Raw genomic sequence first — 14,400 nt, forward strand, 5'->3', positions numbered from 1 at the left:
TGTCTTAATCTGCATGCGGACAAAGAAGCCCAATGGAGTCCACCACCTTTTTTCCAGTAGTAGCTTTCTACTACACTGGACAACTCTGAGTAGTTCCAATACAAAAGTAAAGGGGCACAATATTCAAGGAGTCTCTACCACAGCAGAAATAAGAAAAGCAAGCCTCAATGAAGGTGGATCTCTGTGCAATCAAAGAACATACTAGCTTGCAAAATCTCTTTCTCTGAGCCAGAAGGTGAAAGTTCACCAGCTCCAGTTCCAGGTCACAAGCTTAGGATGCCCTATTTTAGAAACCATCCGACCTTTTCATCACTATAATCCCACCAAGCACATTCATATCAATGCAGTGTGTAGATTCAAAACCCTTCCATGTTTCCTACTTTCATACCTCTGTTTCAGGACGAGGAATAAATACTGGAGGTCTCATCTTCAGATTCAGGTCCTGAAAGTCCCACTCACCAAGCACATATTGCACTGGCATTCTGTGTCAGGCAAAAACAAATGAAAACACTCGAGGATTACACTTTGTAACATAAAAAGCTCTCACTACCATGCTTACTTCATTGCTAACCACACAAGCCCTTTGATGGTGGACATCTAGATGCCACTGAGGCTCTCAACTGCATGTGCAACACGCATGGGCAAGCTCCTTGAAAGGTCTGGTAGTTCCACTTCCACAAAACAGTGTCTTGACAAGCACTGGACTGGGGAAACTAAGGGCCAGTCAACTCACTTCAATCCTAAAAAACTGAGGGAGCAAATAATCCTGGAAATAATTTCCAAACATGTTAAGAACAGAATGGATTTACTAAGGTGAAGTCGCTCCTGACCAGAGTCCTCTGTGTCCAGTGCTGAGCTCCTAACTACAGAAAAGGCATGGATGTACTGGAGCAAATCCAACACAGGGCCATTAAGATGACTAAGGGATTGGAGGACCTGACATACAAGAAGAGACTGAGAAAGCAGGGACAGACCTGGCTTGAAAATGAAAAGCTCAAGTGAGGTGGAAAATTCATCAATAACTACATACATCTGGTGGAAGGGAGTAAAGAAGATAAAATCAGATTTTTTGTGGTAAAATGTAAGCTGAAAGAAAAGAGGCAACAGATTAAAATACAGAAAACTCCATTTAATCAAAGAACCACCCCACCCCCTTCTTTCCCACCCCTTTTTTCCCCTCTTTTAGAGAAAACTCTCCCAAGAATGACAGTAAGATGATTCTCCCACCTTTCCAGTCGCTTGCAGCTCAGTTGCTGGATCTGCTCCTGCTGCACTGCTGTAAGCGGAGAGCGGAGTTTTTCGGAGTCCAAGCTCTGAAACTGAAGACAACATCACTTTAAAACCTGTCCACTTGTGCAACTTGCGTGTTGTCTGCACCCTGCAGGCAGAGCCAGCAGAACAACAAACACATACAGAGGGCACTCTTTGAAACCCCAAACGACAAGGAGAATCTATCTGCCTGTTCAACAAGAAACCTGTATGGCTGCAGTTTAGGTAGTTAAAGTGTAGATAAGATAAAGAATCACTCCACCAAACAAGTCAGGCCGTTATGCTGGTGTATATGTCATGGGTAACATTTCAGTCCCTGCAAAGAGAGCACATAGGAGATCCCAAGAACTTTACTTGCATTAATAAATTATATCCCACGCTCTCTGCCCTCTGAGGGAGGGAAAAGCTGTTCTGACTCCTGTAAGTGAGATAAAAAGAAGTGTAAGGGGATTAGTCCAAAAAACATAAAGCAAGGGGCACACGCAGATCTTACTCCTTTTCCATGACTTAACTGTTTTTGCTCCCAAGACAAATGACACGATATATTCACTGGATTCTCGTGCTTCAGGGATCCCGTTCTTCTCAAACACCTTTTGCCAGTAGCTGACCACATCAGGGGCAGTCAGCAGCCCAGGTCTTACACTGCAGCTCTGTCTCAAAGACGACTGTTTGGAACTGAGGTTAGGACTTTGACTAGGTCCCGCTGACACATACTGAGGCAAAAGTCCCCAGAACCTCCTGAAAAGTGAGGGGCTGACGCATCTCATTGTTGCAAAGTCACCTCCTGGATTCCACGTGGGCTCCTTGTTTCTGTCAGCTGATCTAATCCATGAAGAGACTCACACAACACTCAATGCAGCCACAAGCCACTTGGGCTAAGCACCACCTGATCACAATTAGCAGATGCTCTTCAGGGCAGAAGAAAAAGGTCACCAGGCTTGCAGCTCTGCTGGCCTAGAAAGAAGAGACAGAAGTACAACCTGAATGCCCAGAAGCCAAAGACTGCAAGTTCCCTTCTGAATGGAATGCAGACTGCTGCTCGACCAACACCCACGGGTACAAACCAGCTACTCACACCCTTAAGAGTAACAAAGGATTAACCAAGCTCCACGGGCAACGCTGAGATCACCCGGTGCTCGTGGCTGAGCAGAAGGGAGCGGGCCTGCAGGCACAGCCCTGCCGCTTGCCGCAAGCCACTGACAGACTGCTCCAGCATCGCGGGCCGGATCGCTGCACAAAGCCCTTCACTCCCTTCTGGTTCCTCCTCCTCCAAACTCCCAAGTCTCAGGCTAGCAGGTACGCTCGCAAAGGCTAATTACGTAGGTCAGCAGCCTGCCGCGTTGTCCCATCGCCAGGCTGCAGACAAGGGGGAACCACAACAGCTCACAGCGCGAAAGCAGAGGAAGAGAAACTCGGAATACGCGGGGCCGGGTCGGCTCCCAGCGGGCAACGCTGCAGCACGGAGCAACCGAAGAAAGAGTCAGGCCCGAGGCCCGGAACACCGCCACAGGAAGAAGGACGAAGGAATTAACTGCACTGCTGCGGCCAGGGCGCAGGACGAGCCTCCCACAGCCGCTCTGCGGGCTGACCGACCCGAGGCCCGGCACAGGTCCTGCCCTTAGCGAGCTGCCGCGGGCGGCAGCAGCCCTACCTCACTCAGCTCGCTTCAGCTCGGCGACTCTGCCTCAGCCACCCAGCACACGCAGCGCCCCCGGCCACGCCACCTCAGCGGGGGTGGCGCGCCCACAACACGCTCCCTCACCTCAGCGAGGGCGGCGCGGGAGAGAACCGCTTCGTCGCCGCGCGCGCGAGCGACGGCAGCGCCGACCAACCGCGACTCGCGACCTGCGCCCGTCGGCCAATCGCTCGGGGGCGCTGGGCGGAGGGGCGGGGCTACCGGCCGCGAGGCGGCGGCGAGCGCCGAGGGGCCGGCCCGCCCCCCTGCGGGCAGCGCGGCCCTGCGGTCGAGGGCGCGGCCTCACCGCCGGCTGCGCTCGGGGGAGCCGCTTCAGCGTGCAGCGCTGCGTAAGTGGCGGCCCCGGCGCGGGCAGCGCGGCCGCCTCCGGGGAAGGGCGCGAGGGCGGCGGGCCGGGCCGCGGCGCGAACCTTGGGGCGGATCCGTCTTCGCCCGGCCCGTGACGAGCGGCCGTCCCGCGGGCGGCGGCCGGGCTCTGGGAGGCGGGGCCGGCCGGACTCGGCTCCGCGGTGCTGCCGAGAGGGCGGCGGAGGCCTCGCGCTTTGCGCCCCCGCGGCGCCGTGAGGGGCGGAGCGCAACCGGAGAAGCGTTCTGCTTCCGTCGCCCCGCGGCCCGGCGCCGCGCTGCCCTGTGCGGAGCCCTCCCGGTGCAGCCCGTGCCGCAGTGCCGGCAGCGCGGGGCGCCCCTTCCTGGGCCGCTCGGTCGGTGAGGGACGCCTTCCGATCGGCGCGGTGAGCCGCCTCTCGCCACGCTGTTAAGCGTGACCGGAGCACAAGTGCCGTCTGCCTTCACGCTGATTTAGAAACTCGTGGCGGTTCGGCGTCTCTCACCACCTCCTTCACAAAGTTGTGTGGGAGAGACCTGCGCGCCCGGGACGAGCGCCGTATGAGCTGACCGCCCGCTCGTGCTGCTGGCGGACCCCGCCCGGCCCCGCTGCTGCTTGCCTTGCACGATGACTCTGCTTCGGTTGGTAGTGACAGATGTTAATCGTGCTGCTTAATGCAGCCGTGGACGGCAGAGAGGTATCACAGTAATAAGAAGTGTGCAATAACCTTGCCCAGAATAGAACAGTGGAGCTGAACAACAGCTCATTTATCTTTGCGGGCACATCTTTTTCTATTCAGAGCTCATTAACCCATGTCCCTTTGCATTCCAGTTTGGAGATGTAATGTCTGCTGAACTACAGAAAAATGATCAGAAGTCTGCTGTGGTAGTTCTTGAGATCTGCACCGCTCTGCTCCAGAGGTAGCTGTGTTTCACTAAAGTAATTGTGGGCCTGATGTCACATACAGAGAACTTACAAACGAAGTTGTGCAAATACTTCCTGTAGGATCATCCCATGGTGTTTTGCAACTCCTGATCATTTGCACAATAGAAACATGAAACAATTAAAGCCTTTCATGTTTTCAGTATGAATATATCTGTCAAATTGCACAACTCCAATCCAAAATGGGATCAGTTTTAAAATTAATACCAATAATTAGCGGTGCATGAGTAAGCCTGTGTGGGTGCTTTCATGGGAGACTGTAGAAATACCATCTTTAGTAGCAGATGGGGACCGGTGCAACCCACTGCTTTAAAGAAGCTGCCTCTGCAGAGTGCATGGGCTGAGGGACAATGGAGAGGTACATAGTGCAGTGACTTATTAATCACCAGCCACCACCACCACAGCAGGGAAGTTCTACTTCTAGTGGTGAGGTGCTGGAACAGCTGCCCAGAGAGGCTGCGGTTTCCGCATCCTTAGAGGTGTTCAAGGTCAGGTTGGATGGGGCCCTGGGCAACATGGTTTAGTATTAAATGTGGAGGTTGGTGGCCCTGAGTATGGCAGGGGGGTTGGAGATCCTTGATGTCCCTTCTAACCCTGGCCATTCTGTGATACTTCAGGGTGATTTTTACTGGGTCCAAAATACAGATGTGTCAGAGCTGAGTGCCATTTTGATGGATGAGATCTCTGAAACTTTCTGTAAGTTGAAAGCAAAAGAGGAAAAGAAGAGAGGTCCTGTTATTGTTGTATGGATGAAGGCTGCCTAGCTCATCCTGTAGCAGACTGAAGACAGAGGGGTTCTGAGACACTACACAGCTCTGCCAATTGCTGCAGGGAGGCCAAGCTGAAGTAGCAAGTGGTGACTGGCCTCAGCTCAGTTAAGTGGTGACTGAACCACGCAGGACGTTGGGGGCTCTCAGTGCCTCTGAAAAATGCACTTAAAAAAAAATTGAGTGGGCATCTGTGAGCTGCTCTCGAAAACTATACTAGTTAAGCTGTGGAAAAGGTTCTGCCATCTCTAAGAGCTTTGCACTGTGCATCTGTTCTCATTCTTTCCTAGGAAGAAACTTGTGTGGCTCCTACACAGAAAAGCCATCATTGATGAGGCTGTGAGGTAGATCACATGTGAGGGTCCTTGAAACGAGGGGAAACTCTCTGGTGCTGTAGCTGGCACCTGTCTCTTGAGTGGAGGGCACAGCAGCTTGGTAAAAGACGCTAAGAGCTGGCAGGATGAATTCCAGCTCACCTTCTGCACGTGACTTATACCACAGCAGCAGCACAACAGCCAAACCAGACGCAGGAACAACTCTGGATGCAACTGTACCAGAAACAGCTACAGTGAGCCCTGAGACTACTAGCTTCAACAGCACCAAAATCCCAGATGTGGCCAGCAGCGGACCCAGCATGAGCGCCGTGCTGCTGTCCTTTGGGATCATTACTGTGATTGGGTTGGCTGTAGCTATGGTAAGAGACACTACTAAGTATTTCTATCTGCTGCGGGTGAAGGGTGGCAACGGAGTTCTAGGGCTGATTTGAATTAACTTCTATATTATATTAAAGGCATACCTAGAGCTGGTAGGACTGGTGCTCCAGTATTTCTTCTGTCTCCCTGGGGTCTAGGCAGAGCAGGCTGCTCAGCAGGTCTAGAGGAAACCATAAATAACATTAGTATTTATTTTTAATAGCGACAGGAAGTTCAATTGAAATAAGCAATGGCAGACTGACAAGTCAGTCTGTTTTGACTTGTTAACTGGAACAGCTGCATTGATTTAAACCTTGTCAACACCAGCGTCCCATAGGAAAGTTCATCCAGCTTAACTTTTAAAGCAGGCCGGGACCCTGTTAATCTCCTCTGTGGGCATGTCTTTTTGAACTGATGCAGACTGAATCCGTTTTTGCTAGACTCATTCTAGACTGCATTTTTGAGGTTCTCTTTGCTCGGGTATCAGCAGAGTCCTCAAGGATTTGCTGCATGTAACTAACCCTGCCATTAATCAACAGCTATAGTTCTGAGTCTGACAGACAATGCAAGCACTGCAGTTCTTTCAATATATAACTGGATCATTTACCTACCAACAGAGAATGAAGGTAGCAGCAAGCTCGCGTTCCTCGTGTGAGGAAGGGCTTCGCTAACACAAGCAGCAGAGGAGCCTATGGAAAGGGACTACTGCAAAATTTCATTGCAGACCCAAGGAGGAGTTTCTCCAAAAGCCCCTAAAGAGAACCTGGAAACACTGTCCTGGAAATGGTCATAAGTTCCCGAGAGCAACAGCCAGCGTTCGTAGTTCTCGGAACAAGGCTCTGGAGGCCAAAAGCCTCACTTTCCTCCCAGGACAGCCACTCTTACTGGCTGACACGAGGCAAGTCACTGAGCATGCCCTCTTTCCTTCTTCCCTTTGTACTGGGGAGGGGGTAACTGCTTCTATGCTGTAGGAAATCTTCAGGAGAATACTACAAAGAGAAGGTTCTTCAGCCGTTCTAAAACTGCAACATATGGCCTCCAACCACTAGAAATCTGCTGAGCTACACTTAAAACACACCTAACATTCTGACTACTACTAACACACCTAATAGCAGGCCACTCAAGCACTAGTGTCAGCCTTGATGCACTGTTAAGCTTACACTGATGTGTACAGAACATCAGTTCCAGTTGTCACTTCTGTCACTTTTTGCTTTCCTCTGCTTTGGTGCACAATGACATCAGACTTGCTATACCTCCTCTGGGTGCTCTCTACCCAAAATTCTTCTTCCCAGTTGTTCCCCATGCTGCTGTTTGTAATGATGATTTTCTTTCTCCTTCAGGTTCTGTATATCAGGAAGAGAAAGAGGTAAGTAACATCTCTTGTTAGCTGTAAGGAAATCAGTGTTTCAAAATCCAGGTAGGGCTAGGAATTGGAGGGGAAGATGAGGAGAGTTCAAGGGAACAATCCAGCATCTGACTGTAAACAACACAGGGCAGAGGCTCCGCACTCCTGGTGTTGGCCCACCTTTAGCAGCAGAGCTTCAAAGGCTTCTGTGGAGCTTTGAGAAGGAAAAACGTGGTTGAGCAAGAGGAGGTTAGGGAGCCTGCAAATTCTTTATGCTTCTTATGTTAGATGCATTAAAAGAGAGGAAAGGATTATGAGTGGATAAAGCTGGAAACTCTGTTGTGAGAAGTGTGGGTCTCATTCCATGATCTGTGCTTTCCAACAGCCTGAGTTAATGATGCTGACCTTGCAAGGCTGAAAGCCTCTTTAGCCTCAGTCACAGCAATGCCAGCAGCATAGTGCAGAAACGCAGCTTCCTAGTCCAAGACTTAGTGTATTAATTTCCTTAAGCTCTTGGCGGAAAATAGAGAGGAGAGCAACATGCAGGAAGATGTTTCTTGATTCTTTCATCTTTGACAGCAAAGACAGTGGTACACAACCTTTACATATGGTACCTCTTCCCTGCCTAATTCCTTAAGGCAGGGCCGCAGACCTTCAAGAAGTATTGCTGCCTGTTACAAAATTTTCAAGCCCAGATCTGGGTACTGCTCCAGGAGGAGCTGATGCTTGGCCTGTAAACATAGCTGCTGGAGATAATGGCTGTGTTGGCACAGCGGGAGTGTGTCATCCTAACACTTTCCAAAATAGATAATTGTGGTGACACTGCCGGTAACAGCTTGGATATTTCCCTCCCCTAACCTCAAAATGCTCAGATACAGCTTAAGTGTTTTCACAGGAATATGTCCACCCATCCATACTCCATCACTCACCTGCCCAGTATTTAGGGAGACCCTCTGGGGCAATTTGTTGTATCTGTCACTTGAAGCAATAAGATTAAGAACAGTCTGCAGGCATCAGTCTCTCTTTCCTATTTATTGCATTTCTATTTATTATTGTTATTATTTTTAATTATATATATATATATATATATATATATATATATATATACACATATATATATATACTTCAAGTCCATAGTTGAAGTACTGCTCTCAAGTTGCTGGAGCTAAAACCAGACCCCTTCTGGCAGGCATAGTGTGATTTGACAGGGCTGGATGTCACAGGCAGAGAGACAGGGAGAGGAGTTGCAAAATGCACAGCCATTACATTCCACCCTCTTGTTTTTCCCAATACATAAGGCTTGTCCTGAGCTTTTAAGGTCTGCAGGAACTTAAAATCCAGTCCCTGTTTGACTCCTCTGTGCGTAATGCCTGCCAACATAGATTAGTGAAGGCAGTTGATCCCTGGAGCTGTTCTCTAGGCATCTTCCACTCCTTCCTGCTGTATAGCAGGTTCTTATCCTCCTTCCCATAGGATGGGGACGTAACTGCTATCTACCAAGCAGCAACAAGAGCTGAATCCCCATGCAGAAGGAAAAACAGCTTGCAAAATGCCTCAGTAGTGGAGCAGAGAAGACAGCCTGAGCATCTGTCCTTCTGTCTATTGAGTTTTTCAACCAAGTCTTTGCTTTCCCTTCCACGGCAGGTTGGAGAAGCTACGACACCAGCTCATGCCAATGTACAACTTTGATCCCACTGAAGAACAGGATGAACTGGAGCAGGAGCTCCTTGAACATGGGCGAGATGCAGCATCTTCCCAGGCATCACAGAGCAAGGTAAGCAGCAAGATAGTAATGGCCAGGATGTTATTGCAGCCATTGGCTCCTGCCCTGCTGTTGATGATGTAGCAATTGGATAGATCAGTACACTGGGAAAGCTGTTACAACAAAAGTGTGATGACAAAAGGACTAGCACAATAGAAAGGTGCTATAGAGAAACGGAAGAAGATTGCTTACCCCTATCAGAAAATTCCAGGTTCACAGGAGAAAGCTTCACCAAGGAAGAATCTCTAAAAAGAAATCCTCCTCCAGTGACAGTCAGCCCTCAAATGAGATCTAAGAGAGGTGCAGCCAGGCTCCACCCCTTCCTGTCACGCAGCTGAACTGCCTTCACCTGTGCTCCCAGAGCTGACTCAGTCCTTTCCCCACGTGCTCAATGCGTGACTCAATAGTTCTCATACAGATGAGGAGTTTCTGTGAAATTGTACTGTAAGGAAATCATGTGAGACCTCAAGAGGGCTCCCTTCACCTCACCCAGTTCTGGAGATGGGGGCCTTGAGAATTTTAGAGTTTAGGATGGTTTGAAGAGTCAGGCAACTAGGACAACAAGCCTGGGAAGGGTAAGTGCAGGCACAACTCAGCTAGAAGAGAGAACAATGCAATTTCTTCAGTTGACTTTGAGTTTACAGCAGTTTACCACCTAGGGCAAATAGGATGAATGGGAGAGGAGAGGAGGCTCCACTGCTCACAAAGTACTGAGGCTCTCTGGTGCCAGCCCTGAAAATAAGACATTTCCTGGTGCCAGCCCTGAGAATAAGACATTTCCACCCAGTTTTAAGGTATATCTGCTTTGCTGAAGGCTACAAGTGTAGAACAAGGTGTTGTGAATGTAAAGCAAGTAGTTGTAACAGTTAACCACAGGTCCTGAGGAAGGCTGTCAGAAAGCCTCATGTTGTTATGGCATGGCACATCTGATCTTGGCAGGACTTCCAGGCCAGCCTTGCTGGATAGAGAGCTCTCACCATTGTTTGCAGTTAGTTTCATAGTGTTCTCTGTTTCTTTTGTCACTGCTATCACACACAAAAAGCCTTTCTCAAAGACAGAGCCAGCAGGGATAGTTGGAACAGGTACGTCTTCTGGCAAGTGGTGCAGCCTCCCCTTAGAGTAGACATGTCTCCTTTTTTGAATTCCTCTCCAGATGTTCCATGTTGCTCACTTCTTCCCTTGCTTTTCCAGTTCCAGGAGCAGGAATTCTTCCCAACATGCCTCAGTTTTCACATACTTGACACTTTCAGGTAACCTGTAGCAAGCTTGGTGTGGGCAGAAGGGAAGAAAAAAGAAAATAAATACAATTGTAATTATAAAATTATTCACTTTGAGGGATGCTTCCCAACCTGCCAAAGAACATGCTGTAGATGTATTAGAACATGGAAGATAAACAACATATTCCATATGCCATTTTAGGAAAGCAGAGGAATACAGATGTATGAAAGCAAAGGATCCTGTCCTATGAGCAGTATGTACAGGGGAAACATCAGGTTCCTCTGTCAGAGCACACAGAGGATTTCCCTTCAGGTAGTAAAGAGGGGAAATGACAAGGCGAGAGTTGAACTTAGAACAAGAAGAGTGTATCCTCCCTATGTAGTGCTTGGCCAGCAGAATACGTATGTTCTCTCTGGAGCTTGCTAATGTACAGATACTTCTGCTGGGAAAGCACACTAGTTTAATGGCGTACTATAGTGAGAGAAGCAGTCTAAAACAGCAGCCAAGGTTCAGTTTTTGGCATGTTTCCAGATCTTCTTGAGATTTCAACTCTTTGCATGCTGCTCTTGCACATATAGATGGTGAAACATACATGGCAAGTCTTTGCAGTCCTAGAAAACCTACACTCAGTAATCCATGATGTGAGCATTTTAAATTGGCATGGATGTGTTGATTTGTTCTCTGGCTTATTGTATTTTTCTTATAGCCTTGTTATGCCATGTTAATGTATCAGCCCCACCTTAAGAGTAGAGAAGAATAAAAAAGAGAGTAATAGAACAGAATAGTTCAGTTGGAACAAAGGTCATCAAGTCCAACTGCCTGACCACTTCAGGGCTAATCACGAGTTAACATACATTAACATACTGCATTGTCCAAATGCCTCTTGAATAATGACAGGCCGTGGGGCACCAATCCTCTCTTGGAAGGCTGTTCCAGTGTTTAACTCAGCAAAGAAATTTTCCCTGCTGCCCCATCAGACCCTCCCATGGCACAGCTCTGTGCCATGCCCCTCCTACCATTGGCTCCAAGAACCATTGTGTGACACCTCCCTCTGCTTTCCCTCCTTGGAGAGCTGCAGAGAGCAGTGAGGCTACCTTTTCTCCAGGCTGGACAGCCCAGGTGTCCTCACAGAACATGCCTCCCAGCTTTGTTACCAGCTTTGCTGTCCTTAGTAAGGGGCTGAATCTAGTTACAGTGCTGCGCAGCCTGTGCCCTGGGCCGTGCACCAAAGTAAGGCGGACTTGCTGGGTCTCATCTTTCACTGCTTCAATGCAGGTTCTGCTGACGAGCCAAGGAGCCCTCCAAAGACCCAGCCGTCTTGTGTTCACAGACGTTGCCAATGCCATCAATGCATGAACAGTACCTGCCCCTGCTCTGGGATTGTGCCGAGATTGGGAAGGATGGAGCCACCAAACCAGCGACTTCTCACGAGTGTGGCTGAGTCATGGAGCCCAACTGGTCACGCTGCTGGGTTGCGTTACAGATGGGCTCACGTGCTGGAAACAGTCACCGCTTTGGGAAGGAAACCCTTTACAATGGCAGTAGCAGTTTTAGGTGTGTCCACTACTACTACAAGGTCCTGAGCTGCCATGCTGCTCCAGGTTCTGGGCTGGTGCTGACTGACACCACCTACCAAGCTGTGTGCTTAGAAATAGCGCTCACTCTGTTGTAGATTAACTATCCAAGCACATCTGTGTGCTCTCTGGATCAGGGAAAGAGGAGAGATGCATGTTCCAGACAGCTTACCTGTTGGGTTTGTGCCACCAGATCCCAACGAGAACAGTGAATGAGCCTCTGTGCAGCGACCGCAGCATTGGCAGACCCTGGAAGGGTGGCTGGTGGCAAAGCCTCCTCCTTCAGCTGGGGAAACTGATGGTTCTAGCTGAATGGTAAATTGGAGGCACATACCATGGAGGCACAGGGGAAAACACAAACCATGGGCTTTTTCCCTTGTGGCTTGTGTGATGCTGACAAATGTGTGCCTGGGCTGGCACTGCAGCATGGGGAATTTGCTAGTTCTAAAATGTGAAATGGTGAACATCTGGCTGGTAACACCCTAGCTGAGGAAGTGGCTGAATATCCCAAATTAAGGCTGCCGTGTAGAAGGAGAAAACACACAGCTGGAGGCAGGGCTGCCATGTCTGGCTACATGACTCCCTGCTGCTGACCTAGGAATGGTGGTGCCTGAGCCAGAGAGAGGAGTCAAGCAGAAGTGGGGCTGTGGTACTGTGTGTCCTGCCTGCTTCAGCTCAGGGAAGTTTTATCAAGCAGAGAGAATATTAAACCTTAAACTTTTTTCTTTTGAATGAAGAAAATCAGGTCTTAGCTCTACATTACAGTGTCTGCCCAGAGGTGGCTGAACATCTGGTTACTTCCTTACCTGATTGACCTGCAGAGCCTTCTTCCTGCTGAAGGAAACAAAGTTTTGTGTTAACCTCTGCTTGCGGTTACTTGCTAATGCAGAAGGTGGGTCTTGACAGGTAAGCCAGTAGTTCTCCAGTAAGCCTGAAACACCTCTCAGCCATTATTCCATCAGGGCTCTGGGAAGGAGTGCAATAGGGGTCTCTGGCCATCTTGGCGTGCAGGATGAGCGCTGTTCTCTGCAGCCTTTTTGGTGACCACCAGCCCAGGGTGCTACTGGCCAGCACAGAGACTAGGGAATGGCAGCAGGATCCAGGCTGTGCTCTCACAGTGCAAACACAGAGCATGGCAGAAAGGACTATGGAGGGTCCAATATGGCCATGGCATTGGGTAGAAGCCATGTCCTCCCTGTCCTGTTCCCCAGCCTTGTAGCTGCAGAGGAGATTAAAAAAAAGGTATGTGCTTCTGTCCACCCTGTTTGGCCATCAGTGACCAGGGGGGAGGAGTGCTCCTTTTTGGTAATCTGCAGAGATTGTCTCTCACTCCTAGATGGGTGGTGGCTTGATGTCCCTGGAGGTGAATGCACAAATCAGACTGTCTCACTGCTGTGTTCATGGTGCTCTGCACGCACAGCCTGCACACAAGCATCAGTGCCCAGCTATGTACTGATCACTACTGATATTTTTGTTTGGTTTTGTTTTTTGTTTGTTTGTTTGTTTGTTTGTTTTTTGCAGCACCTGCTTTTGTCAGATCCTATTCCATCCACAGCACGAGTTAAAAGGGAATCAGGGCCAGCCAAAATTTGAATGCAGATCTAAAGGTGAGCTTTTCGTAAGGAGGTGTTTCACTAGTGGCAATTCAGGTAAAATGCTTTGTTGCAAGTTTGGGCCTCCAAGCTAGTTTTGTTCTCCTAAGTGCTGTATTTTGCTCCCCACTGTGATTTTTCTTCTTTTGAACCCTTTTCTGGACACATGCCACTGACCCCCGCAGCGAACAGCTCACTAGCCCTGCCTTCTTCATTGACCCAGCTTCCCTTCTGACATTTTTGCGGGACTAAGTTGCTTTAATTTTTCAGTCTCTCTCTCTTTTAAAAACCAGGGAGCTATGAAAGGGAAGTATAAAAGTGTCAGTACCTGTAGAAAATGGCCTGTCCTCAAGGCCTGGTAAGGTATGGCAAGAGACATTCCCAGGCTGCTGGTGTTGGCACTCTAGGGAGGTTGTTGGAAGGAGAATGTGAGTACAAATACTCCATGTAATCTCAATTTGGAGGCCACTGTTTTTGGGCCTTCCCAGAGGTTATGCTTGTGTGAGCAGCTAAAAAAGCAGACCCGTTCCCCCAGCCCTAGCTTCCGTTTCTTTATCGCCTCCAAGTGCTCACTGAGAACAGCCAGCTGCAGAGACTTCACATTCCTCCCTTCAGCAGCAGGCACTCATTGCCTGTCACCCTCCTGTGCTTTGCAGCAGGGCAGGGACATGACTGGTGGCATTGGTGCATGGCTATCCCAACCTGCCAGCATTCGATCCCTCTAATTCTGGGATGGAAACTTGTGTTGGTGTTGTCGTTATACACTCTGGAAAGGGCAACCTAAGCTGGGCTGTTTCCTCAGACCACTGCGCAGTGCTGAGCAGTGCATCTGCCAGCTGCAGTACAAAACCACACACCTCATTCTGCATCAGTGCCGAGATAAAGCTTGTATAACAAACACTCCTGCAGGGGAATTCTCTTCAACTCTTCTTCCTGCTGCAGTAGGTTTTGTCCTGTGACAACTGCCCTTGGGTTAAAGAAGTATGGAAAATAAGACTAGAAGAATATTATGGATATTTGCTGGGCTTGTACTGGAGTATTCTTTTAGTTCAGTAGCACCTTCGCTCACAGTTCTTGGAAGTGTATGTGCAACCTAGCAGAAGCATTATGATGTAATTGAATTCAAGTATTCTGTGTTTTAAGCATTGAAATATAATGAAAGAATTTACATGAAATGTCGTGTGATTTTCTTTTTTCCCTGCTTACATTTTCTGGGGA

The 14,400-nt window shown here is 49.1% G+C and overlaps 2 protein-coding genes across 8 annotated transcripts in view; one reads left to right on the plus strand and one right to left on the minus strand.

Annotated features, from left to right (window-relative positions):
• HEMK1 (HemK methyltransferase family member 1) overlaps window positions 1-2,429 on the minus strand; it is a 70,820-nt gene extending 68,391 nt beyond the window's left edge. For 4 of the 5 annotated variants that reach the window (XR_008205625.1, XR_008205627.1, XR_008205626.1 and 1 more), the window contains exons 1-3: window positions 1,782-2,429; window positions 1,228-1,319; window positions 389-482 (exon numbers count right to left, since the gene is read on the minus strand). Coding sequence is in view for 2 of the 5 variants with exons in the window: in XM_052678543.1 (XP_052534503.1) it covers window positions 389-482; window positions 1,228-1,319; window positions 1,782-2,036 (441 nt within the window). In the remaining 3 variants the exon portion in view is untranslated. The remainder of the gene's footprint in view (window positions 1-388; window positions 483-1,227; window positions 1,320-1,781) is intronic. The other variant, XM_052678541.1, reaches the window with a different exon arrangement.
• A 753-nt stretch (window positions 2,430-3,182) lies between these two features.
• Window positions 3,183-14,357, plus strand: CUNH3orf18 (chromosome unknown C3orf18 homolog). Of its 3 annotated transcripts, XR_008205630.1 has the most exons (7): window positions 3,183-3,294; window positions 4,122-4,210; window positions 5,501-5,693; window positions 7,032-7,057; window positions 8,681-8,810; window positions 11,292-11,570; window positions 13,112-14,357. XR_008205630.1 is itself a non-coding variant. In XM_052678562.1 (6 exons), the coding sequence occupies exons 2-6, from the start codon at window positions 4,134-4,136 to the stop codon at window positions 11,370-11,372; spliced, it is 507 nt and encodes a 168-aa protein (XP_052534522.1). In that variant the 5' UTR covers window positions 3,183-3,294; window positions 4,122-4,133; the 3' UTR covers window positions 11,373-14,357. The 3 variants fall into 3 exon arrangements, 2 of the variants coding, with proteins under 2 accessions (XP_052534522.1, XP_052534523.1); XM_052678562.1 differs by having other exon boundaries at window positions 11,292-14,357; XM_052678563.1 differs by lacking the exon at window positions 3,183-3,294 and having other exon boundaries at window positions 4,119-4,210; window positions 5,290-5,693; window positions 11,292-14,357.
• Window positions 14,358-14,400: the final 43 nt, after the last annotated feature.

This window comes from Tympanuchus pallidicinctus, unplaced genomic scaffold (genome assembly GCF_026119805.1).
Source record: "Tympanuchus pallidicinctus isolate F22 unplaced genomic scaffold, pur_lepc_1.0 scaffold17, whole genome shotgun sequence".
Taxonomy (NCBI): domain Eukaryota; kingdom Metazoa; phylum Chordata; class Aves; order Galliformes; family Phasianidae; genus Tympanuchus; species Tympanuchus pallidicinctus.

Coding starts and splice junctions, on each gene's coding strand:
- CUNH3orf18 (XM_052678562.1), top strand. CDS start 4,134: ATGTCTGCTGAACTACAGAAAAATGATCAGAAGTCTGCTGTGGTAGTT. Junction 4,211..5,500: donor TGCACCGCTCTGCTCCAGAG/GTAGCTGTGTTT, acceptor CTTATACCACAG/CAGCAGCACAACAGCCAAAC. Junction 7,058..8,680: donor TATATCAGGAAGAGAAAGAG/GTAAGTAACATC, acceptor CTTCCACGGCAG/GTTGGAGAAGCTACGACACC.